Source organism: Saccostrea cucullata, unplaced genomic scaffold, assembly GCF_032062105.1.
Source record: "Saccostrea cucullata isolate Sc308-1 unplaced genomic scaffold, CSIRO_AGI_Scuc_v1 ctg371, whole genome shotgun sequence".
Classification (NCBI taxonomy): Eukaryota; Metazoa; Mollusca; class Bivalvia; order Ostreida; family Ostreidae; genus Saccostrea; species Saccostrea cuccullata.
Window position 1 is genome coordinate 83,070 of NW_026923589.1, and position 27,333 is coordinate 110,402.

A 27,333-nucleotide genomic window follows, 5' to 3' on the forward strand; every position below is an offset into this window, starting at 1 on the left:
TAAAATTTATATAATGATTATGATCATACACATGAAATAAAATATACATATACATAAGAGGGAAAGGGTTGCTTGATTGAAAAGATTCCTTTGGATACAACAATTTTGACCTTGATCTTGCAGTTTGATTTGCATTTTAGAAACTTGTAGTTTGATTTGCATTTTAGAAACTTAATTGTAGTTTGATTTGCACTTTAGAAACTTGTAGTTTGATTTGCATTTCAGAAACTTCAAACCTAGTTATAAGCAGTGTTTCATAAACATGTTTTCTTTTTTGTTATCACTCATAATTTTCTATGTCCCGAGAAGACCTCCGTACTTTAATAATTATACTCGGGATCGGCATTCATATGACATTGATTTCGTAAGAAAATCAACAACGCAATGTGACTGCCAAATTGAAATTATTTCGCCCTAAAAACTCTTATACAATGATCAGGAAAGGATAATCATTAAATAAAAAAAATGGTAAGATGATTTCTGCACACTTTAGCGCTACTTTTATTCATAATTGTTGTTTTCAATCCATTGAAATCGAAAATGTGGTGCTTAACTCGAATGTCCTCAGACTGTAAACTGCGTTTCTTCTTGTTACTTGTTAAATGTCGACCCGTTAAAAGTCCCTCCTTTGTCAGTTCTTTTAAACGCATGTTTTTTGGCAATGAATAGAATCTTTGTCGTTAGAATGATTCGTGTAAATCAAATGGACTTTAACTGGGTGAGAGACATGCAGATGTTGGCTTAGATCAATCTGACTTTCATTCCTGCTTTTATATTTGACATACAGAGGATAAAGTAAGTAAGTAAGTAAGTAAATTTTATTTAAAGTCGGCATTGTATACATACATAACAATAAACATGAGCTCTGTAGAGCTCTTCAACCGACTATCACAGTTAAAATATCACAGAAAGACGTTTACACATAAATTATCATGCAAAAACACATGTACATATATACACATACAAAAATTATGACAGATAAAATGAATTTTAAGAATTAAACAAATTTTAAGAATTTATAGTTTCTTTAGAATAAGTTAAAGAAAAATAGTCAACTTGAAAAGCAATATGATTGCATTAAGAGAAACAAAAATAAATATAACGTGAGTATTATAAATAAATAAATAAAAGTCATATGATAGTACATGTAATAAAATTAAGCACTAAGTTTAATTCATAAATTCAGATAAAAATAACTAATTGTATTATTAATAATATTAAAAATAAATAAATAAATAAAACCCGATAATTGAACACATTTGAAAGTTTAGGAAATTTAAAATTCACACAGACATAGCTAAACCAAATTGAGAAGGAAGGAAAGAATGAAAAATAAAATAAATAATAATAATAATAATAATTTTTAAGAAATTTATGTTCTTCATCAGTACACATCCTGCCTAGTGATTGGGTCAGTCCCTACCTACATAGGCAAGATATGCATATTGTGAGGTTAAAGGGAAAAAAACTAGAAAACAATGAAATAAAATGAGATAGGTGATATCATTAGAGAAAATGAAAGATTTCAAAAATAAATGAAAATTCAACTGTTTCTAAACATTGTCTCATCAGCTATGCAGCCCCACGCCGTGGTTTCTGCAGGAACTGCATTTGCATTTTTCCCCCGTCCATGTCTCTATGAAAGTTTTAAATTGGCTGAGGGTGGAAAGTTCCCTAGCATGATTTGGTAGAGAATTCCACAGCGTAGCAGCTGCATAGCTGAATGACTGTTTTCCATACCTAGTGGTTCTTGGCCTAGGTAATTCCAGGGTCTTTTGATATCTAAAATTGTATGTTGAATTTCGCTGTTGAACTAAATCTTGCAGGAACAGTGGGCATTGATTGTTTATAATTTTGAAAACTTCAAGGGCCATGGCTCTCATACGCCTGATTTTCAGTGAGGGGAGGTTTGATTTTTCTAGGAGCTGGTCATAACTGCTTGTGTAGTCATTATATATGAATCTTAGTGCTCGCTCTTGAATTTTTTCTATTTTTTGGCAATTTTGTTCACTGCTAAAATGCCATACCAGAGGACAATAACTAAAGTTGGACATTATAAAGGAGTGATAGATGGTAAGTTTACCCAGTTTACAGAGATGTTTCCCGACACGTTTTAACACATTTAATTGTCGAGCTGCTTTTTTACAAATATTTGATATATGAGAATTGAAGTTTAAGTTAAAATCAAAAGTAACACCAAGCAGTTTCACTTCATCCTCACAGGCAAGAGTTGTACCTTTCAAGTTTAAAGTAATGTTTTTATCATGCGTCTTTTTCCCCAGTGCTATTGCTTGAAATTTTTCTGGGTTTGCCTGCATTTTATTAGCTGAAAACCAATCGATGAGAGTGCCACTTTCCTTTTCAAGAGTAGTAATAACATTTTTAGCTCACCTCAACGAAGTTGGGGGGAGCTTATGTGATACCCTCGGCGTCGGCGTCGGTGTCGGCGTCCCAGGTTAAGGTTAAGTTTTTTGGAGCAGTTTTCTTTTTAATTACTTCTGTGTCCTATACTGATAAGACATGCATGGAAGATGCTTTAAGTGTGTTTCATTGTACCAGTCAAAGTTTCAGATGCTGCAATTTCAGCAAAGGAATTACCAGGTTAATGTTTTTGGAGCAGGTTAACATTTTTGGTGCAGTTTTTGGTGTGGGTTTCATTTCCAAGTAACTATAAGCCCTATGTTGACAAAACTTGCATGGAGTAAACAACAAAGTATGCATACTACCGGGCTTGCTTCGGATGCTGAATCTGACCTACATTTTCCGGTTGAGTGAACAAGTTAAAGTTTTTGGTGTAGGTTTCATTTCCAAGTAACTAGAAGCCCTATGTTGACCAAACTTGCATGGATGATACATCTAAGGATGCATACTACCGGGCTTGCTTCGGATGCTGAATCTGACCTACATTTTCCAGTTGAGTGAACAGGTTAAAGTTTTTGGTGCAGGTTTCATTTCCAAGTAACTATAAGCCCTATGTTGACCAAACTTGCATGGATGATACATCTAAGGATGCATACTACAGGGCTTGCTTCGGATGCTGAATCTGACCTACATTTTCCAGTTGAGTGAACAGGTTAATGTTTTTGGTGCAGGTTTCATTTGCAAGTAACTTTAAGCCCTATGTTGACCAAACTTGCATGGATGATACATCTAAGGATGCACACTACCAGGCGTGCTTCGGATGCTGAATCTGACCTACATTTTCCGGTTGAGTGAATAGTTAAAAGTTTTTGGTGCAGGTTTCATTTCCAAGGAACTATGAGTTCTTTAATGACCAGTCTTGCATAGATGATACATCTAAGGATGCATACTTCCAGGCTTGCTTCGGATGCTGAATCTGACCTACTTTTTGTGGATGAGTGAAAATGTTAGTTTTGATGCATGTTTCATTTCCAATAAACTATGAGCCCTATAATGAGCAAACTTGCATGGATGATACATCTAAGGATGCACACTAATGGACTTGCTTCGGATGCTGAATTGGACATACATTTTTCAGATAATAGACAAGGTAAAAGTTATGGTTGCAGGTCTATTACCAAAAACTATAAGGCTTATATAACATTATATAAACCAAACAACTGCTGCATCAAGAGATGAAAACTCTCAAATTTGCTTCAGATGCTGGATTTTCATTACATTTTCATAAAGAAGAAGTAGTTTAAATTTTTTATGTAGGTCTATTTCAAAGTATCAGATCAAAATTGCTTTTAAAAATATTTTCATTTTTGGAATGTATACTTTACGTTGGTTAATTGTGTGACTTTGCCTTACTTAAAGACAACATTCGTTGAGGTGAGCTCTGTAATCTCTGATTACCTATGTTGTAAGATAGGATCAGATTTGGATAAGGTATTATCATCAGCATAATTGTACAAATCTGAATTTTTTACAAAATAAAAAATATCATTAATGAAAATATTAAAAATGACTGGCCCAAGAAGATCCTTGAGGTACACCTTTAAAGATATCCAACAAGGTGCTTATAAAAAACTAATTTTGACACACTGTTTTCTGCAAGATAAATAGTTCTTTATAGATCTACCGCATTTTGGAGAGAGACCATAAGATTTTAGTTTGAGCAGAACAAGATCATGAGGGAGGCAGTCAAATGCCTTGGATAAGTCCATTAAAATAGCAGCAACATATTTATTTTCATCAAGAGCTCTCTTCAATCCTCGGTGATTCTTAATAAGGTCGATTGGCAGCCATACCCTGATCTAAATGCCGCTAAATAAGGGTTAAAAATTTTCTCAAAATAGTTCGATATATGGGTGTTAATTGCATTTTCAAAAACCTTGGAAAGAGCTTAAAACTGGTCTATAGTTTCCCTTATCTAAGACACTGTTCTTTTTGTGAATAGGGACTACTTGGGCTATTTTAAGGGAATCTGGGAAAACTGAGGATGACAGCGACATATTTACCAGTTTGGTCAAGGGACTGATAATAACATTTTCGCGTAATGTAGTATCTTTGGGGAAATCCCGTCTATACCCGTAGCTTTTCTGGTATTGATCTTACTGATTTGTTTACTTATAAATTCTTCATCAATAGGTTTAAATTGGAAAGATTTTGGTCGAAAAACATTGATCACTGAGTTGTGGCAAGTTTTCCCTAATCGCTTTAACACTTGGGTGATTATCATCAGTGCTTAAATTTGAATTTCCTATATTTTTGGCCACATTAACAAAGAAGTCGTTGAAGATTCCTGGTATTTTGGATTGGTCAGTTTCAATCACATCATTTTTAACAAGACTGTATCTTTCTGTGCACAACTGCCCTTGTTTGTTAAAAAAGGTTTAATAGTCGTCAGAAGTCGTAGAGTTTCGGACCATGTACATCTTTCCAAAAAGTAATTATTAACTGATTTATTCTTTAACTTTGGCATAGTTCCTTTGAATCATATTTGCTTAGTTCTTACTTGACCTACAAGTTTGGTATTTGTTGTGTAGCATTTTTTTGTTATAGATAGCTTTGCGTAGTTCTTTGTTCATGTATTGAACCTGATTGGATATAAGAGCAGGGGTTATAGTCACAGGAATACCGGATTTAAGGATCAGCTGCTATGTTTTGGCCAATGTTAACCAAAGTTGGTACAAAACAACCCTGGGTAAAAAGGGGTACTAAATTGTTAAAATGAAGGGCCAAGCCCCATTCCAAGGGCCAGGAATATCCCTGCCTATATGATGTAATTCCAGGTTATTCTGGTTAATTCCCCTCAACTTTCTGTTAGGAGAGGAACCCAAACTCCGTCGCCTCCATTATAAAGCCTCGGCCGTACAAGAAAACGATATACTTTCCACCAAACATTTAAGTTACAACTGCCTGTTTATCACATAGTGAAAATGTAAAACTTTGAAAAGTGATTATAAACAAGATCTGACATATGATAAAAGTCTTCAAAAGCAGTAACACTCAGAATAACCACTTGATCAGAGAAAACAAAAAAAAATTGATGAAAGCTTCTTGAGGTAAATTATTCTTCATGGATGGATGGATGGACAATATATTTACGATTTATGTATTGCTTTGTTATTCCTTTCAGAGTTCAGCGGTGATTTTAGCGGGACTTGGTATGGCTGTGGTAGGATTTGGTGGTTAGTTGTTTGTCATTAATGTTATCATAAAAAAAATCAATATTTAATTTATTTCACAGTTATCTCTTGAAGTACAATTTTATCTTTGTTAAGATAATCCATATGACAATACCAACAATTTTTTATTTTTAAATATTTTTTCTCTATGAAATCTATAAATAAGAAATGTGCAGTAAATTAAACAAAACATCTATTTAACAGGTAGATACCTGGCCAAACATGCCCCTGCCTTTGGTGCCACTGTGAAGAAGTCCATGGATGCTAGCCTCAACTCTGGGGTAAGTAAGGTAGTGCTCCCCCACACACACCCATAAAATACAATTTAAAACTACTGGAAATGCACTTTTTCCATGGGGTTATAATTCTGTGGAATTACAATGTCAGTAGATAAGAATATTTTTTGATTGACACTCAGTCACTGTAGTATCATTTGATGTCCTTAATACATTTTAAGTGTACTTAGGCAAATTTCCATGGAAAAATTATGGTCATTAACACATAGTGTAAATGTATGCCAATCCAACAAGCAACACATTCTGATATTGTTTTACTGTTTTTTTTTTAATTTGTAAATTCAATTATTCCAGGCTTTCAGTAAATACTACAAAGGTGGATTTGAGGCCAAAATGTCAAAAAGAGAGGCAGGTCTGATACTAGGAGTAAGGTAAGTCTAGACATATATCTCATGTTCTTCTCCCCTCTCTCTCATTAATAAATTCATATAGGAAAATTCTATGTTCAATTTATATTTGTAATTATGTATAGGTTTTTGTATTATAATACTGAATATTTCCTCTGAAAAAAAAAAATGAAGAAAAAAATTATTTTGTCAGATGATATTTGAACTTTTTTGTTTAGTATAATTAAAAAAAAAATTATGTTTTGCAGCCCTTCTGCCAACAAGGCCAGAATTAAGGAGGCCCACAAAAGGATAATGATTTTAAATCATCCTGATAAAGGTTGGTATATCTCTATTTATCATATGCAAATTTCCCATGCAAAGTGTATAAAACTATTTTTTTTTAAATTATAAAACTTTTTTTATTTAAAATTATAAGAAAATTGTATAATTACTTTATATAAAGAAGACCAATTGTGTTATAAAGAATGAAGACGGAAGAATTAAAATTCTTTAACACAGATAAAATTGTATTATTAAATGAAAATGTTCAGGAGAAAAGCTTTAATTTGACTATATTTCTTTAAAGTATTTTTAAAAATATATTTTTTTTGATCAGTTACGCCATATATACATGACTTCTTATTAAATAAGAAGTAAATATAATGTTATTCACTAAGCATTGAGAGAAGGATATAGAAGGATATCAAGATGAAAAAATCTAATAAAGGCATTAAGTACTGCTTCCTGGCCCCCAGGCTACTAATATGTTTTGCCTCAAGAATAAAAAAAAACATTTTTGAAAAGGTAGGAAACATTGATTGATTACTATTAGATTTTTTTTCCTGGTACATGCATGTATAGAGATCTTAGAAACAAGTATTAATATGATAGACAATAATCAAAAAATTGACAAAAGAAATCTTATTTCAAAGCCTGAGGATTTTTCATTTTTCCTGATTTTCTAGACTTGTAGAAAACTATTTCATGTAATCTAATTAGCTAATTAATAAAATTGAAAAAAATTGTATCAAATGTCATATTTTTGGAAGATTTATGTTGTTTTGGTGTTTTAATAGTTATTGCATACCATGCAAATTATTCTATATTAATGCTAGATTTTACAATTATGTCCTTTTACAGTGCTAATCTCTTTCAAGGGCTATAACTCTGAATCACCCTTGATTTAATGGTTGTTGTTTTCTTTTCTCACAGGAGGTTCTCCGTATTTAGCAGCAAAGATTAATGAAGCCAAGGACATGTTAGACGGCCATACAAAGAAATAAAGCAGGAGCTCAGTCTTCACGTGAAGTTGTGTTGAAGAGACTTTATGTAAACATTAACAGACTATACACAAGTTGATGTTTTATAATTTTTGTATGAATGTTTTGTAGATGTGTGGCCACAAAGTGGGTGATATTTTTTGTGACATTGTTACATGGTAATAAATTTTTAACATATTCATTCAATGTATTTGCCATTTTTTCTGAACTGGATGCAATCTTATAGAAATGTTTGCTCGTTCTATCAAATTTTCATCATGGGAGCCGTTTTGATCCAAGATTTATCTTTTTTTTTAAACATGAGACATTATGTAAGCTGACATTAGACCATGGCAGCTGACATTAGACCATGGCCCTTTACTCAAAGGAAGGTATACTAAACCAAAATGTGCACTAGATAATGAAATTTATTCCAATTTTGGGCTACATTATTATAAACCTTCTTGTATACTACAAATGAATTTGAAGGCTTATTCCAGATGCTGTATATTTTGATCGTCATGGTTTTAGTTTTGGTAAAGGCCAGCAGTTAAGTCTGTTCCAGAACAGTATCAACTCTTAGCTACCGGGGGAAAGGATATGCACTCTGTAGTTACAAGTGGGATCCCAAGATAATGACATAAATCTAAATGGCAATCCTCTGTAATTGTTAAATGGGAATTAACATTCAACATTCTGCATGACTTCTACACAGTTTCCAAGTATGTAATATATACTATCTGATTTAGTTTGTCACATGATATCTGGAAATGGCCCCAATCAAACTTGTAAGGTCATGGCAGTAAATTGATGACATCAGTTTAATAAAATACAATTTCCATTCATGTAACTTAGAATACATTTTACTACTCATAAACTGTAATCATATAAACTTTCACTTGAGTAATTGTCACATTACTACTAATTTTTTCCAGTATCAAATAAGGTCACTAGGTACCAGGTAATCAGACCTACAGAGGATTACAGAACAATAACTGTACAAAGGGAGCTAACTACTAGAACATGCTTATAGCAAACAAGCTTAAAATGAATGGACACTTACAGCGAAGGTGTCCATTCCCTATGGCTATAAAATATACTGGAACTTCTCTGATAGTGATTTAGCAAATTTTTCATAAGGAAGCAAAATTGTCAATACCTCTATTGTCAATATTGTCAGTACTTCATTATAAGCTCACTTTACTGTAGTTCACTAACTTAACTAATGTCATACCAGCTGAGGCCAAACAAAAAAATAACTTTGTTTACTGTTACATGCTGAAATAAAATAGGGTCGGTAGGTAGGAATTTTTTTTAATTTTATTGAATTTTTTTTTACACAATTCACATGAATTGGTTGAATTACAAAACAGTTTTCCCATTTTATGGTGCCTTAATTACTTTTGTTTGGGCTTGTAATATGGGTGGTAGACAATATAATCTTTCTTGCCAACTGCCTTACAACTCAGGGGTGTGTAATTAAAAAAAAAATCAAGCACTAACCCACAGGCTTGTAACAACAATAAAGTTATTAGTCCGAATTTAAAAGTGACCAGTCCAAATATTGGGGCAAAAAACTGTAAAAAATAATATTTTAAAAAATTCATAGTTGAGAAAGCTAGGGTCCTAAGCCATTCCTTTTAAAGTTGAAGTTTAAAACTTTTAAGAAATTATCTTTTCTTTTCTGAACAATTGCACTAACTAGCTTATCTAAATGAAGCAAAAATCATTTTATTTTCATTTAAAACCATTAAGCATAATTGATATATATTAAAGTTTAATCACATAACACTTAGCTATCATTTGATTTGGGGATTTGAAAGAGATATCTGCATGTATTTACCATTAACAGAGGAATGGTGTAAATTCCGATTAGTAAAAAAAAAACGATCGTTTTTTAAGTAAATAAGTCAGGTAGTACTGCAAAATGGATGAGATTAAAGTGATTTAAGAGCAGTAGGAGAATGCTAAAATTTTCATTAGTTGGAAATAAAATAGCAAAACAATGAGTGAAAATATCGTTTGTGTTTCTCATGTATTTACATGCATGATTTAAATTTTATTTTTACTACCCCCCAAAAAACGGTAAGAAAATGCTAGTTGCACACCCCTGCAACTGCCACGCAATGGTAAGCAAATTGCAACGAACTCGTTGATGTAGAAATTGAACTAACTTGTTTTGTTTCTGTACTTTCAATTTCGATTTCTTGAATGTAAAAGTTAAATTGACCGGCCAGTAACTTCCGGATTTTTATGACGAAAAAAAAGTTTGGGTCGGCGATTAAAATTAGGGTCGGTCGGGTAACCGTAAACAAACATATTTTTTTGTTACGCCTGATAATCATAGTATGATGATTGCTGCACTTAGATAAAATAAACAAAATATCACAAAACAATGTTTACTTTAAAACATTTAATATCTCATTAAATAATTCTTAAATATTGCATGACAATGTTTTCAATGCTGTGTACCATGTTTAATGTAAACAGGTCTAAAAAATGACCGATGGCTTGCTGAGAGAAAGACATTAAAAAAGGACCCCGACAATGACAACAAATTGTAAAAATGTTACAGGAAACAATATATACAAAATAAACTGTCAGGGTAGAAGTTACGAGTCTGTTAATTTGTTTAGTCCTGGTCCAAATTCAGCAAGTCCTTTAGTTAAAATGTGTTCATGAGATCTTGTTGCGTTTCTGTCATTATGCCATGCGAATACTCTGTATAATCTGAAATATCGCTGCAAAAGAAGGAGAAAAAAAAATTACAAATGTCGCTCTGAAATCAACAAATGCATACTTCCATAGAGTGATCAAAGATAGACAAATCTTCCTAATTAACAACAGTTCTGAGTATTGCTTATTTAAAATTTTTACAATGTTTGGAAAAAACATGTGCCAAGACTTTTTTCATAATTTTCATTACTTGGCACTGCGTTTCATGAAGCATGCCTGTATTATTAAACTATTTCTCACATTTTGTTCCTACTGTGTTAACTGTTTACAAATCAATAAAGATACAAACCTGATCCACAGACAACAAAGACAAAAAGAGCTAATAACCACGGTCCCACAGCATATTTGTCTTCCGCTGGTTTCTACAAAACAAAATAAACATTTACTACTTTTGATTTTTTTTTTCTCTAAAATAATTTAAACTTTATGGACCAATTACAGCAAAAGAAAATTATATTAAATAAAAGGCTGTTGTTTACAATTGTGAGAAAAATTTTGGGGAAAAAATAAATTATATGCATTTAAATACACCCATTTCCAATGCCATAATATGGATAATATATCTTCTCAGTCAAAAAATCCTAAACATGCAACTTAAACTGTCTGACAAAAGTGAAAAGAGGTTATAAATCAAGTGCAGTGTTAAGTACTTTACGTAAACATTTAATTTTTTCAAATCTATCCCCTAATTTTTTACTCTTCATCATTTGTTTGAAATGAAATATGACGGGGAATTATATTTAAATCACTTTAAATCCTTAAGACTGTAAAGAGTAGATATGTGGCATTCAAAATAATATATTTATCTGCAACCCATGACAGGATCTGAAATTAATAGGTATGTAATGATTTGGGCCAGGATAGCTCAGTCGTTAGAGCACCTGACTAGTGATGCAGGAGTCATGGGTGTGATTCCTAGTCGAGCCTACATTTTCTCCTTTCCAGGTTACAGGTACACAACCCCCTCAACATTTATGACTTATTTTCAAATAGTTCGACTTGCAATTATGTTCTAGTTGCCTGCATGACCATTAGAAAATTCATAATAATAAATTAAATATCTAATTTTCATATTTGTAAGAATGTTTGCATTTTTCTATATTCCAAAATTTAATATAACACTACAACACACACACACAACCAAATCATTAGAAACATGATCAAAACAAATGACTTCAAAGTATCCTTGACTGTCCTGCTTCATTATATAATTGTTAATTATCCTTCAAATGAATTATCAGCATACCAATCATTAAGGATTAGATTATTTATATAATATAATTCAAAATGTGTTTTCAAAACTACTTACAGTTTAAAAGTAAAGCTAAAAAGGGACATTCTTGTATCTTACTAATAAATATTTTTTTTTAATGAATTAGAGGTTTTTGCTTACAAGTAAATTGTCTACTAATGTTGTCCTTTTGGATCCAATTTACAGTATATGCCTCATATGTTCAGCGATTTACAGTTTTTTAAATTTAAATTTCATCTATAACAAATTGCTCCAATTGTCAGATAAACAAGATTAAAAAACATTAATGTTAGACATTCAATTTTCCGAGTTTTGAATTTACACGTCGGTCAGATTGAAACACACAAATTGCGTCAAATGATAATGACATATGGGAACTTCTCATAAGATAAACATAACAGTTTAGTGACATAAAAATTCTTACCAGTGTCTTCGGCACATTGCCTCTTGTTGTGATGTTCTTGCTGTGCTTTTCGTTGGCTAATCTCATTCTCTGTTTAGCAGCCATTTTCTGTTAGAATGAGATTAACAACTTTAAAAACACTAACTGTCCACAAAATTCACCACACACGTCAATATGCCTCCTTTTAAAAGGAAGTGGTAATGCGGTCGGCGTATGTTTTAAAAAATATAGATCTAAATCATAATTTAATGCATGCTGAAAATTATTGAGACTAATAAAATAAGAATAGTTACACACAATATTAAAAGTTTATGATAATTTAAAGGCATCTATATTTATGAAAGAGCTATAAGATTAAAAAAATATAGCGTAAGAATATATGAACTATAAGCAATATGACCCGGTAAAACGTGTCAGTGAAAGGTCAAAGCAGATTTTCGGAAGTTCTCTGACCTCATTAACAGCGTAAAGGAACCCAAAAGTAAAAATGGCGCCTCCCATAGCATGTGAGTTGCCAAAATACAATTTTCAAATGTTTAAACCTGCAGAAAATTATAATTTCTATTTTAATTCATGCAGAAAATAATAAAAATCCTCACTTTAACTTAAAGTTTAAGCTTGGTACAAATTCTGTAATATCATAAGAAATTTGGATGAAAGACATGAAAAAGTCATTACAAGATGGATGAAGAAAACACCGGCTAAACATGCTGAACATGATTGTAAAGTCCTTGTGCAGATGCACAGACTAATTCATAGAGCCTGTCGACTATAACATGCAGAAAAAGATATGTTTACTAGTGGCAACTGACAAAATGACACAATTCAGTTTTCTTGGACCATTGTCTGATGATTGTGTTGTCCAGAATAAAGAAATGACAAACATATCTCACTGAGCATAATCAAACAATATTTTAACAGTTAAGTCATAACACCACAGATTTTATAAGTAGTCACACAGACTGTTTAATATTTATGATGTATATTTTAACCCCCTAGTGAGAGGTTCTGATGGGATATGGATGGTCAATGGACCCCCAAACCTTGGATCCAGACCAGATTTTCCAGAGTGAGTCTTCAGGGTTTTATTATACCCCTGTTTAGAAAACAATGCTTCCTAATTTTAATTGAAGATGTAAGATTAAGTATAGGCTAATTTTAAAAAAGAAATTTAGTTATATCTGAAATTGAACTGACTAGAATATGTTGACTTTTCCCCCCAGAGATAAGAGTAAATGGTGCAAAGTTCTAGCATTCAGTCGGGATGGTTCTCTGATGAGTTGGTGTAATGGAGAGAAGTAAGTTACAATTGTGTAATTAAAAGCATTTTAATTCTTATCCAGACTTGGATAAAATCATTTATTGCAATTAAAATTTCTTTTATGAACATTTACAATATTTAGCCTTGCTAACATTCTCAAAGTAAAGTCAATATTTTTTTATGTTTCTCTGATTTTTCAAAATCAGCAGTAGAAGACTTATATTATTGGTACGTTATCAATGTTTTGTCTGACTTTGAACTTACTTTGTTTGTAGAACAGTAGTACTGAGAACGTCTGATTTCAAACAGTTAGCACAAATTGATAAAGCCAAAGTCAACTGCCTGAATTTTTCTCCAAAAGGAACAATACTAGCATTGTGGGAGAACTACACTGGTAAATCAATGAATCTGCAGGTTGAAAGAGTCTTTAATGAACATATTGAAAGTAACTTAGGGAAACAATTTATTTTGAAAAAGACACTAGCTGGCACTTACTGTAAATATTCCTCTGAAAATATGTGACAGTGTTGATATAGGAGAAGTACAGTAAAACACGCTATAAATGCCTATAATATAACGAAATGCTAGGGATGGATGATTTTGATTCATTATAAGCGATTATAATGAATGAATATAAATGATTATATCCGTTAAATGTCAGTATATTTGAAAATCATGGGTCAATTCTTTAAAATCGTGTTTGCTATTAAGCATGTTTTACTGCATTGAGTTATAGTTTTACAAGTCACTGTAAATGTACTTTATAAATCTGATTTCAGTAAACAAAGAAACAAACCAGGGGAACCCCAATCTCCACCTGTATAATGCACAAACAGGGGACCTTATCAAAAGTCTGATCCAGAAGAAACAGAGCAACTGGTATATGTAAACATTGTCATAAAAACACATAAAACACATGTTAAATATGTGGAATGGGGACATTATCAATAGGGCTAGGACGATATATCGATATATCGCGATATCTGTGAGAACGATATGCATATCGATACATTTGAAGAAATATCGAAATATCACCCGAAAAATCTTATTTCTGTTTTTCTTTGTTTATTTAACATTTGGGGTTTAATATATAAATTAAATAAGATAAATATAAATATAGATATGGAATAAATAATAATTAAAACCACTTGAGTAAAATATTTTTGTTTTACAATATATAAACAACTATTTTGAATAGATTATTCTTATTTGAAAAGAAATAAATTGTTGATTTCAATGCAAAAACAGATCTCATAAGCAATTAAAAATATCGTGATACATATCGTATCGTGGCTCAAATATCTTTATATGTATCGATATAGAAAAAGTTGTATCGTCCCAGCCCTAATTATCAAAAGCCTGACATAGAAGAAACAGAGCAACAAGTGTATGAAATATTTTACAATTATGGAATGGGTACTCAGGGAAATAGAAAATTTATGTTTCCCTGAGGGAGGAAATTGTTCCATTCCAAAGAATCCCATATTAAAATTTGACATTTCCCGAGTATCCATTCCATAATTTTTTTTCACTATACTGCAATGACTGAAGAAGATTAATTCAACCAGACACACAGACTTTTTTAAATAGACTATCAAATCAGGCACCTATATTCTAACAGGATAAGCAAATCTCGCGATATCTTGTAAGTTGCGGGATTTTGTAAGTCAACTTTAATTAATTATATCACTAATGCTAGCATATATTTCAGATGAAAACATTTAATTATCTATCAAAAAATAATTCTAGATTTGTTTTTAACACTGATTATACATGTATTTTAGTAGTAAATTCTTTTTATTCAAAATCAGCACATGCCCCTGATCAGCCGTATCTCCAAGAAATCTCCAATTTTGGTGTTTGTTTTCTTTATATTTAGATTATATGATAATTTATGCTTTAAAATTTATTAGATATTCATTCCAATACATAAAAGGAATAAATCACATTAATCAGAACACAGGCTTATGTATTTTTGTGTGTTTACCATAAATGTAGGGACCCTAAGTGGACAGATGACGAGGGAATCTGCTGCAGAAATGTCAACAATGAACTCCACTTCTTCGAAGGAAATGAATTTGGTATTTTACCTATTTGTTTACCGATATATTTCTGAGTTCTCAGAATATTTTGAATTTACAGAGTCAAATTCTTAATCCAATTACTGTAAAACGAGAAAATTTGGCGCATACGTATTTTAGCGCAAACGCAAGTGGGAATGCATTGGTGCAAATAAATTTTAGCGCTTGCACCTGTCAGTAAAATATATAAATGTGATATTTTTTTAGTCCACACCCGTATTTGATTTTTTAGTAAGTCAAGCACGGAAACACATTAGTACTTTCGTAAATCTGTAAACATTCGTTAACTTTACCGCGGTACGTGTTGCTATCATATGGACATGGAACAATGTAAAAATTTGTTTTATTTCTATTTTCAATTAAAAGAAATGGAGTATTTACTCCTTTAAATCATATTAAAACAATGCATGCATCGACAAAAATTTACCTAGACAAAACGGCAAACCTGATCAGGTTATGTCTGCAAGCTCAATCGCCATGCTTGATTGCATTGTTTACCTCGAGGCGATAGATGATTGACACGCCGAGGAGACAAACTTTGAAGGTGCTAATGATAATAATCGGGTAACAATGCTGGGGTAACAATAGTTTAATTAAATTATAATTTGGCAGAACTTTCTGTCTTCCGAACATGTGCAGTGTTAGTGTGTATATAAAATCCAATGACCGACATTACGTAATCGCGCGTTCCGGTTTACATGTACTTATGTAAAAGCTTTGAACACATACAAAATTGATATTTAGAAACCCTTTGGCGCACAATAAATTTTAGCGCTCAGGAGCTCTTGCACCAAAGGCGCTAAAATTAGTAGTGCGCCAAATATTCTCGTTTTACAGTATATATCTGGAAATACAGTGTAAAACTATAGACCATCATGTCAAATTAAGGACTTTACATATAATTCTGTGTGAACATGATTTCTAGATGCCATCAAAACAAAGTTACACATACAGAAAGTGTCCAGCTTTGCCCTAGCAGTGAGTGGCCCACCATACCACATAGCTGGATATGTCCCAGGGTCAAAGGTCAGTACCTCAGTACCTGTAGTAGTAGTATCTCCCAGGTAAAGATATAGGACAAGTGTTGAATTTAAATACACATACTTCAGTTACTGAAAAGGGCATACCAGTTGATGCTTAAAATGAAGAAATCATACATTCACTAGTAGTATTGACCTTTAATATGTAATACATTTTAGTTGTTCTTGGTGATTTTTTACCTATGTTTTTCTGTACATATATAAATCATTAAAAAAAAAAAACCAATTGATTTTCATCTTTGTTTAATTTCAGGGCCAGCCCTCTTTTGTCAGAATTTACAGATATCCAAATTTTGCGGGGCCTCAGGCAGCTCTAGCAAATAAAAGTTTCTTTAAAGCGGACGACGTTCAGATGAAGTGGAACAAGGCGGGGTCTGCTCTCTTGGTTCTCACTTCTACGGAGTCCTCAGATAAGAGTTACTATGGCGACCAGGGACTTCATTTCATGGCAACCAATGGAGAGTGTAGTCTTGTCAATCTGTGTAAGGTTACAATCTTAATTCAGATTGACAGTGTGCATTGAAATAGTAAACTTTACAAAAATGAATATTTTTACTCAAATCAAATACAATTTTGACAGTCAGTCAAAACTGAAATAACATAAAAGAAGAAATTTAAGTGAGGATTTAATTTGTCAATTTTAATGAGGTTGTCCAGTTTTCTAAAATTGAACATGTCATCATAAAATCACTGAAATTGGCTTTAGTTCAAATGCTAATTTTGGGAAGTTTCTAGTATGCCGGTCCCCAGAATCACGTGATTGCGCATGAGCAGTTATTTCCCTTGCTGTTGCTATGCAGAATGTAAACAAACCGCAATTTCCCACTCGTTTCAACAAAACGCATCCGATCGAGTGATTAGGGTTAGGTTATATAGTTTTTAAAATTGGAGTTGTTTTATAAATCCACTCTGTAATCTTTCTGACTTTGGGCTAATTTATGTAATTTTTGCTTACAAAAGGCACTTTGAGTGCCTTTAGTGACCAAAAACTTGCGTGAATCAGCCTGTCGAATGCCGATATCTTACACTTTGGTTTAGTTCATGAAATTTTTGCTTTACAAAGGAAAGTTTAAGAAATGAAAGTTTGGGTAAATCAACTCTATTGTCTAAACATGACGATTTTAAGCGCTGAGTTTAGACAAGTTATTGTAAAAGCGACTTACCGTTAACTGCAGCTCGATATCCTGACCTCCTAATCATGTCCAAATATTCAGAATATTTTTCCTTTCAAATCGATATTGATGCACAATTCAATCCATCGATGACTAGTAATTAGCTAACATTTGTTAAATCCCTGTATTTCCCACAAAAATCACGCAATTTTAGTAACATTGCACTTTGAGTCCTATCAGACATTTCTTCATTACGTCAAAACACAAGTGACGCATCTCATGAATATTTATGAGATTACGTCAAAAATTGATCATGTGACTACATTCCTAAACAACGCAAGATGGAGATTTACTTCCTAAACAAGTACGTTATTTTACGAAATCTTTTAATTCTCATTAAAAAAACTGTGTTTAAAAACCAGTTTTTTAAACCCAATTTTTCACAAGGAACACGAATTTGGGGTCAAATTTGTAATTTGTGGCTTCTTTTTCGATTTTGTCAATCGCTCACGCGATCTTCTATATATTGTACACCGCCTTCGGCGGCACCTATTTTAGCGCCATATTTATGGGGACCGGTATACTAGAAGTGTTCCCTAATTTTCAAGGGCAAATTGCTATAAAGTTTGAATCTCGCTAAAAATTCCACTGACACTGTCTTGGATTGTACAGCTGTAGTAAAATTTTTCAAACTAATTAATAGTTATGAATAAAAGATTTCTTTTAGAAATTCAGGCACTGAGATCATGATCTAAAGTTTAGCAAAGTTTGGTGATTGAGTTTTATCAATCCCGTTAACAAAACATTGGTGTTGATGCGAGATAACTGGGAGTAAATGTTTATCACTTTTCCTTCATTACAGCAAAGAATGGTCCTATTTACCACATTGAATGGAGCCCCCGGTCTACAGAATTTGTTGTTGTCTATGGCTGTATCCTTCTATCTGTCCTATGTTGAGTAGTTGTCATTTTAAAGCTTCGTCCTCTCGTATGACTGAGATGAGATCTTGTTGTCTTTAACTGTGTCAGTTATGCCTGCCAAGGTGAGCTTATTTAATCTGAAAGCAGAGCCCATATTTGACTTTGGAACTGGTCCCAGGAATCTGGCCTACTTCAACCCACATGGAAATGATATCCTTTATTTCAAGCATTATGTACAATTTTATCACTTTGGATTGGTCCATGAACATTTTGATCGCACCTCTTATAAAGGTGCATGTGTGTTGTATGTATTTATGTAAACTGATATGAAGGCATCTTTTCACTGAGAGTATTAAAGATTTAAAGTTTTATTCATATTGGAAAATACATGTAGGGAAAAAATCCATAACAAAATTGAGATTCTAAAAGTTTTATCAATGTTTGATTTAAAATTTATTCAACAAGTCTTATTTATATACAACATTGTACTTAATTCAGTTCAGTAATTTGTTTTTGAGAATATTTTCCTTATGTAACTTACTTTTATGTTTGGCTGGCTTCGGCAATCTTCGAGGTAACTTGGAATTCTGGGATATGAGATCCAGGAAGCTGATGTCACAGACCCAGTCCCCGGATACCACCAGTTTTGAGTGGTGCCCTGACGGGGAACATATCCTTACTGCCACCACATCACCAAGATTACGGGTTGCTAATGGGTAAGTACTTGTAATTAAGCTTAAACTTCCTTCACAGAATGAAACAACTAATCTGTGCTTGTAAAGTTTTAAAACTTTTGTAAATGAAATAATTCATCAAATGAAACAACTTTGATATTGTTTGCTTCGAATAAATTACACTGCATAATTTATGAATAAAAATGACTAAGATTTAAAAAGTTTCTGTCATTTATTTGCTCTTGATTAGATACCGGGTCTGGCATTGTTCTGGTAAAATGCTGCAGCAGGTTTTGGTTGACAAGGAAAAAGAATTATGGGAAGCCGTATGGCAGCCAGCAGCAGAAGGTGTTTATCCTACTCCTGCCGTAACAGCAGGCAGCGTAACTGCGGCAGCAGCACAATCTCCGCCTGAACGTAAGTCATAAACATAAAATACAGTGGACTCAAAATATCCACTTGAATGTAAGTCACAAACATAACAGTGTACCTACGATCTCCACTCAAACGTAAGTCAATAACGTAACAAACAGTGGACCCACTAATAAGTCACAAATTTTATTGTGTACAGGGTTCGAAATTCACTATATACAACTTGCAAAATGCGAGTTAGAATTTCCAAATTGCGAGTTAAAAATTTTGTAACTCACAAATTTTTTCGAGTTGATTTTTTTCACTGGAAATTTCACCAAGGGAAAAATTTATCTGACATTCCCCATTTTTAAACCCATGTCCGACAACCAGGCCTAAAAAAAAAATGACCGATTTATTCAAATTACCTCCAGGTGGATTTTTTTCTTCCAATCTGCATGGTTTTATCATGCAATCAGCTGATTCGGAATCCATTTATTCAAAAAAATATTAATTGTAGCTTAACTTGAGACATAAAATATGTCAACCTAGTTAACATTTACCTTAAATATAAAGAGTAATCATAATGTATTATTGTAACAACAACTTCCCCGACAACTTTTGAAGATCGTTTTTTGCGGCTAAGCAGTCATGTTGGTTGCCTTGTTAGGTGTCCACTGTAAATATAACACCTGGTTTATTCAGTCCAGGGATGTTTGGATCTATTAATCATAAGGAAAAAAATCTTGACCTCCTGAACAATGATTTTAGGGGAATGTTACAGGAAACAAACAATTTTTTTTAAGACCTCATGTAGAAAATTTTGATTTTTTTTTTTTAATGGATGGATGGTGATTAATTTCTAGAAAAATTGCGAATTGTCTTTTGAAATTGCGAGTTCATATTTTTGGAACTCGCAATTATTTGCGAGTTGTAATTTTAGGGAGTTTCTACCCCTGGTGTATCTTACCTATTACCAGCAATTTGGCAGCAAAGTCATAAATGGTGTTATTTCATAAAAGAAAAATTTGTACGAATGTCAGGCAATAAAGAGGAAGAATCTAGTTGTTGAAATCTTTTAAGGCATTATTTATTATTGAATGAAATGTTTCATGGTTATTCAATATACACTGTGTTTTGTTTCAAGTAAATTCAAGATTATTAAACTTTTGCAGCAAAAGTGCAAGCGTACCGGCCCCCACAGGCAAGGGGGACATCAGCCTCTATAAAACTCCATGAATACGAAGCGCCTTCTGATCCAAATAAAAAAGTCTCACAAGGTAAGATTGTCAGAACTGTTCACTGTACTATGTAAAACTGCCGAACCATAGACTTCTACACTCTGACACTGCGTAAACATGGAACATTTTAGTCTTCTTTGTCAAGTGACTGAACAATCCTAGGGAGTACATTTACATACAAGCCAGAATAAGAAAATAATGACAGAAATACATAATTAATCATATCAGGTCTCTGATTATCAGATTATAATATGTTCTAAAGAGGATATTTATAAATCATATGTAAATAATGTTCAGTAGACAGATGTATTGTAGTCTGTGTCTTATCTACAGATCCTAATAAACCTCTGACAAAGAATCAAAAGAAGAGAGAGGCCAAAAAAGCTAAGGCACAGCAGGATGGACAGGTGAGTCAGAGTTATTCTCCTTCATCTGCACAGGTAAAGTCAGAGTTACTGCCCCCTTCATCGGAGCTGGTATATTCTGAGTTACTTCCCATCATTTAGGCTGGCATATTCAAAGCCTAGTACCTGAGGCCTTCCGAATGCAAGCTCGAAGGAAGGCCTTGAATATTAGGCCGGTAATTCAGAGTTACTCCCCTTAATCTTGGTTGGTGAATTCAGAGTTACTCCCCTTAATCTTGGCTGGTAAATTCAGAGTTACTCCCCTTTATCTGGGCTAGTATATTCAGAGTTACTTCCCTTTATCTGGGTTGGTAAATTCAGAGTTACTTCCCTTTATCTGGGCTGGTAAATTCAGAGTTACTTCAGACCTGCCAACCAAAATTGATGCTGTGGGGGGTCATGACCCAACATTCAGAATTGAAATGTTGGGTCATAGCGCGCGGCGACATTTTTCGAGGTTTGATTAACAAAATGCTCCCTAATTTTTAGGCATCAATGCAAACACATGCATGTATATGTTACATTTCATAGCAGATTTAATTTTTTGTAATTAGATATTACATTGAAAGAAATACTGAAAAATTGCAGGGGGGGGGGGGTTAAGAAATATGTGCCATTTAATTTCCTATTATTAATTTTATCACACACACACACACAAAAAATTGAATAAATCAAATACTACAAAATAAATTATGATGGATACCTAACACTCCAGACAAAAACTTAAAATCGTTAGAGTCATGATGTTACAAGTGGGTATTCCCTTGTCATAGCCATTTAAACCAATAAATACAATGTACAATTATACTACATTTTGGGAGAGGGGGGGGGGGTGGGGTGAGAAATTCAATATACTTCACTTGAGACTCTGTTGCTTCTTCTTAATTAATATCATCTTATTTTAACCACTAAACTTAACAATAATTTCAATATAAGTGGATAAAATCTGATTAAGCTGTTACCAGTTATGCTTTGTAGTGTTTACTTTAGTTTTTAGCTCACCTGAGCCAAAGGCTCAAGTGAGCTTTTTTGATCAAAAGAGCAAGAGCCACATTGGGCCTTATTTGGCCCTGAGAATTTCTGAAAAATCAAAACCGCTCAGTTTAGGTTGCAAATGCAATATTTTTCACTTGGAGTGTTGGTGACCACTAATCTATTAATTGTGACGTAATTTCACATCTAGTCAATGCATTATGACGTCATAAAATGCGTCATTTTCTAATATCCTGTAAATTCCTTTTAAAATGACCTAAAGTTGAAGCATTTTTTCAATATTTCATATAGAGCACAACCTCTGATCCAAAATATGCAAATACCTAATGAAAGCATTGTTTCTGAAGATTAAAAAACATGTTTTATTTTTTGGATCAAGGGCTGTGCTTATATTTTAATTCTTTGCTGAAGGTAGTCAAATACGCATATTTTCTGCAAATTTCAAGAACATTGCAATTTCTCAAACCTGTTTTCAAATATGTGGATTCTCAAAACGAAATTTTATGATAGAAAATGAAAGCACCAAGTATCTACTTTATTTTGGTATATGAAGTGGGAAAGAGGGTGATAGTTAATTAATCAATATAAGTACAGGGCCATTTTATGCATAAGATGGCTCTTTCTCTTTGTCCGTTGTCTGTCGTCGTTGTCGTCGTCATTGTTGTCGTTTTCGTAAACTTTTCACATTTTCATCTTCTTCTCAAGAACCACTGGGCCAATTTCAACCAAACTTGCTACAAAGTATCCTTGGGTAAAGGGGATTCAAGTTTGTTCAAATGAAGGGCCACGCCCTTTTCCAAGGGGAGATAATAATGAATTAGAGAAAAAATAATGGCATTTTAAAAAAATCTTCTTCTCAAGAACCACTGGGCCAGAAAAGATAAAACTCATGTGGAATCATCCTCAGGTAGTGTAAATTCAAGTTTGTTCAAATCATGACCCCCAGGGGTAGGGTGGGGCCAAAATTGCAGATCAAAGTTTTACATAGGAATATATAGGAAAAATCTTTAAAAATCTTCTTCTCAAGAACCACTGGGCCAGGAAAGATGAAACTCATTTAAAATCATCCTCAGGTAGTGTAGATTCAAGTTTGTTCAAATCATGACCCCCAGGGGTAGGGTGGGGCCAAAATGGCTGATCAAAGTTTTACATAGGAATATATAGGAAAAATCTTTAAAAATCTTCTTCTCAAGAACCCTGGACCAGGAAAGATGAAACTCATGTGGAATCATCCTCAGGTAGTGTAGATTCAAGTTTGTTAAAATCATGACCCCCGGGGGTAGGGTTGGGCCAAAATGGCCGATCAAAATTTAACATAGGAAATTAGGAATATATAGGAAAAATCTTCTTCTCAAGAACCATTGAGACAAGAAAGATGAAACTCCTATGGAATCATCCCCAGGTAGTGTAGATTCAAAATTGTTCAAATCATGACCCCCGGCGGTAGGGTGGGGCCAAATGGTTGATAAAAGTTTTACATAGGAATTTCTAGGGAAACCTTTTAAAATCTTCTTTTCTAGTACTTTAAAGCCATGCTTAGTGATATTTATAGAGAATCATCCTTAGGTAGTGTGGATTCAAGCTTTGTTCAAATCATGACTCCCTGGGGGGTTAAAGTTCAAGCCCCCCCCGTAAACTTTCAGTTCTGATCTGATGTGTGCTTTTTCCTAGCCAATTGCTCAGGTGAGCGATGTGGCCCCTGGGCCTCTTGTTAAAATACGATCCCAAATTTAATACTTTTGTTAATTTTATCATATCATTGTATTTAATTAATTAATTTCTGTTTGTAATAAAATTATATTTAATTAACCTCTAAATCTATGTGATTCACCATGCATATACCCCTTCAAATGGATAGTATAATCCCCTGACTGCTCCAGACATGTCACCTGTACAGCTGTGTCAATGTGTGCATTCAAGCGTGAAGTGATTTCCTGTGGCTAATTAACACTTCGAATACAAAGATACTCATCATTTTGCATTGAATTAACAAGTCTGATGTTCATATCTCGATTTATAAAACACAAATCGGAAAATTTTAGGATGAATTTTCAGATCTTTCTTGTGGGGACAAACATGCTTTATTAATATTGGGTCAAAAAATGGGGATGATCGATTTTGCGGGTGAAAACAATGACACGCCGCGGGTCATTATGAGTGGGAGATGAGAGGTCAGTTTTGCGGATGTGACCCACCGAATGCGGGCCACTTGGCAGGTCTGGTTACTCTTTTTTACTTACGCTGATATAAACATAGTATTTCTACTTTACATAGGCAGCTTTGTCTAGCTTGAACAAAATTTTTGATATACATTGGACAAGGAGGTGTGCATCACGGGGCTTGATGTTTTTAAGCTTTCTTTTCATAAATAAAAATATCCCCATATACATGTTATTATTATAGTTTAGGGGATATTTTTATTTATGAAAAGAAAGCTTAAAAATGTCAAGAGCCTGTGGCTTGCGTATGAGTTTGACTCAATATGATGTGTTTTTCCTTAGGGAAGATTTAAAAAAAAAAAAAGAATTAAACATTGACATGCAATTAGAATTTTACAAATTGGTAGAACATCATACATGTATTTCCCTCATCACTTGGCATTGTGTTTGTTTCAGAGATGAACAGTATACTGTAAACCAACTTTTATTCGCGACGACTTTATTACCGGGAGTAAATTAGTTCACGACGAATAATTTTCGCGATCAAGCCATTTTTGGAAGTGTTTTTAATAGAAAAAGAGACTTTAAGGACCCTTTCGCGGCGAGAAATATTCGCGATGAAGAGGCTTTCGCGAACCTCGCGAAAATATCTCGCACGCGAATAAAAGTTGGTTTACAGTACAAGAAAATTTTTCCATAACCTAATGCTTGTCACCAGATTCTAGGGTCCCATTCATAGCTTTGTTGTGGTGACCATCAAGGCCCAAGGGCACCTTGTTTATGTGTCCTAGACAATTCTTTTGATCATTGAATTCCTTACTCTATCTAAACACAGGTCAGACCTGAGTCGTCCACGCCAGCAGCTTCCTCCAGTGTGTCCCAGCCGTCTGCCTTCCCGTCATCGGGAGACGTAGAGAAGGATAAAAGAATCAGGAATCTCAAAAAGGTAAAAGATATAACAGGAAGTAAAGAAGGATAAATGCATCAGGAATCTCAAAAAGGTTAAAAAAAAAAGTAAATTTATTCTATGAATAATATTAGAGACTTTTCCACGAAGAATTGAAATAAAACACAAAATCCTTCCCCCCCCCCCCCCCCCCCCGAAAGATATAATTGGTGAATAGTATAGACTTATCATTCTCAGAGGAAATTTCACAGTAAAATGTATTGACAAATTACTAGATTAAGCTAGTAAGTCTACATGTACATGTGTTGATTTATGAAACTGTAAATTTTTGTTGATTTTGCAGAAAATTCAGCAAGTAGAAAAGTTAAAAGAACAACAAAAATCTGGAAAACAGTTGGAACTTAATCAGGTTTAGTATCTTTGTTAATTCAATGCCCAATATTTCTTATACATTACTGAGACAGAAAAGTTGTGTTGAAAAATTTTGTCCCTACATGTATTTCTTCTCAAGGTATCTGCATTCAAATTTGAAAATGCACAATTTTGATATAAATCAATGTAGATGGATTTAAAGAAAAGAATTGAATTCTAAAAACCACTTTAAATATTATTTTAAGGACTTGAAGCACATTCTATGGTTATTTTTGTTTTTATTTCATGTATTAATAAAGTAGATGGTAAATAAATGAACAGAATCAATCTCTTAAAATAAGTGATTTTAACAGTAGTGCTTTACGTAGTATTGATTTTTTATACCTGCTCTACTGCTTTTATTAAGTCATCTCAGGTGATCTTTGCACATTGTCCAACTTTGTACATGTACTCCTTAATATTTGAACATTTTTAGCTTCTTTTCTGGAACTGTTGAACCAAAAGAGATCCTTCTTTAAAAGTTTAAAAACATGTAGCCAGTAAAAGCTGTTGTGATGAACATGAAAAACATTTCTTTGTAGCAGCCAGTTTTGCCTACTATGTTACAGATTATTAATTATAACTAATGCAGTTGACTTAGCGGTCATATTTATGAGACTGGGTCTTTATTTTTCTTATTTTCAGATTGAAAAAATTAAAACAGAGGAGTCTCTTCTTAAAGAGTTAGCTGCCCTTGAAGTCAGCTGATGCAGCCATTTTAGGAGTTTATGATATCTCTGTGAACACATTTCAGTGGCAGTCTACATTGAAAATATGATATCACGTAACCTGTGTTTCTAATAAGGATTGTGTTAAAATGAATTTCTAAGCCCTGGGTATAATTGATTTGAGAGATTTTTCTGAGAAATGGTGAAGTGCCAAATCTCTGTGATATTCAGTATAATATACAATGATTGAAGAAGGTTTATTTGTTAATCCTTTAAATATACATGTATGTTCTTCTGTTTTTTTTTCTTTTTAATTACATTAGATTGAGTGCGATCAAAAAAAAAATTAATTATATTATAAATGAAATGAGATTTTCCTCTTTTTTTTTTTTATTAATGAAGCTGCTACACTGATATGCAATGTTAAGTTGTTTTAGATATTATGTCATGTTTGATTGTTTATGAAATTTTTGTCCATCTTTTTGTTTATTCTAGCTCAAGGAAGTCATTAAAGAGTCAGTTTTTGTTAATTTTGTGTCATTATTAGAGCAATATCAGATGCTTTTCTGAAATCAAATGCCCTATTCACACAAATGCTGTGAAAAAAAAATAATTTGCAGAAAATTAATGCAAAGTAATAAAATGCAAATTAAAGGGTGTTTCAAGTTAACTGTTGCACTTTAAAAATTGATATATGTGTTATAAATCAAGTGTAGTGATGTCATTTGTAAATCATGTCATCTTATGGAGAGAGAAATATACTCTAATGTTTTAAAGATTGTACGGATCTTTACATCACCGGACTAACTCTGGTGTTCATGGATATAATTTTTGTCCATAGTCATTTACTGTGCATTGTCAGATAATGTATAAACATTTTTAGCTTCTTCACTGAAACACTCTCCAAACCAATTTCAAGCAATTTTGGCTTATAACATTATGGGTGATGGGGAATAGAAATTGTGAGCACCTCCTCACACCCCTACCCCTCCCAAACTTCTTTTCTCCTGGACATCAAGCAGTCATCCTTCTGGCAAGTTTGTAAAATGCATTGAGTCATCTACCAAAATCCATGGCTCTAGGGTCAGGGATTCCAAGCTATATACAATATAGTAAAAATGCATAGATTCTTTGACCGGTGTGTATGTAGCAAAGTAAGTGCATGGATATAATAAGCAGGAGTGGCTCTCACAAAATTTAAAATTCATGGCACCCGGGTCAAGGTTTGTTATATTAATGTAG

The 27,333-nt window shown here is 33.2% G+C and overlaps 2 protein-coding genes across 2 annotated transcripts; both read left to right on the forward strand.

Annotated features, from left to right (window-relative positions):
• The first annotated feature begins 338 nt into the window (after positions 1-338).
• On the forward strand, positions 339-7,680 carry LOC134264436 (mitochondrial import inner membrane translocase subunit TIM14-like). Its single transcript, XM_062746725.1, has 6 exons — positions 339-468; positions 5,546-5,597; positions 5,799-5,875; positions 6,185-6,261; positions 6,486-6,556; positions 7,432-7,680. Exons 1-6 carry the CDS (start codon positions 466-468, stop codon positions 7,500-7,502), a joined length of 351 nt encoding a protein of 116 aa, XP_062602709.1. The 5' UTR covers positions 339-465; the 3' UTR covers positions 7,503-7,680.
• A 4,595-nt stretch (positions 7,681-12,275) lies between these two features.
• On the forward strand, positions 12,276-26,470 carry LOC134264442 (eukaryotic translation initiation factor 2A-like). The gene is made up of 17 exons (XM_062746739.1): positions 12,276-12,375; positions 12,869-12,938; positions 13,093-13,167; positions 13,406-13,524; positions 13,910-14,009; positions 15,129-15,211; positions 16,137-16,237; positions 16,505-16,733; positions 18,226-18,294; positions 18,392-18,493; positions 18,825-18,999; positions 19,208-19,374; positions 20,484-20,588; positions 20,883-20,956; positions 24,941-25,051; positions 25,356-25,421; positions 26,069-26,470. Exons 1-17 carry the CDS (start codon positions 12,357-12,359, stop codon positions 26,129-26,131), a joined length of 1,728 nt encoding a protein of 575 aa, XP_062602723.1. The 5' UTR covers positions 12,276-12,356; the 3' UTR covers positions 26,132-26,470.
• The last annotated feature ends 863 nt before the right edge of the window (positions 26,471-27,333 follow it).

Bases quoted from the DNA above. Each gene is read 5' to 3' on its own strand.
- LOC134264436 (XM_062746725.1), top strand. The intron at 6,262-6,485 runs GTAAGTCTAGAC...TATGTTTTGCAG, and splicing joins GGTCTGATACTAGGAGTAAG to CCCTTCTGCCAACAAGGCCA. The intron at 6,557-7,431 runs GTTGGTATATCT...CTTTTCTCACAG, and splicing joins TTTAAATCATCCTGATAAAG to GAGGTTCTCCGTATTTAGCA.
- LOC134264442 (XM_062746739.1), top strand. The intron at 18,494-18,824 runs ATATCCTTTATT...TATGTAACTTAC, and splicing joins CTTCAACCCACATGGAAATG to TTTTATGTTTGGCTGGCTTC. The intron at 25,422-26,068 runs GTTTAGTATCTT...TCTTATTTTCAG, and splicing joins AACAGTTGGAACTTAATCAG to ATTGAAAAAATTAAAACAGA.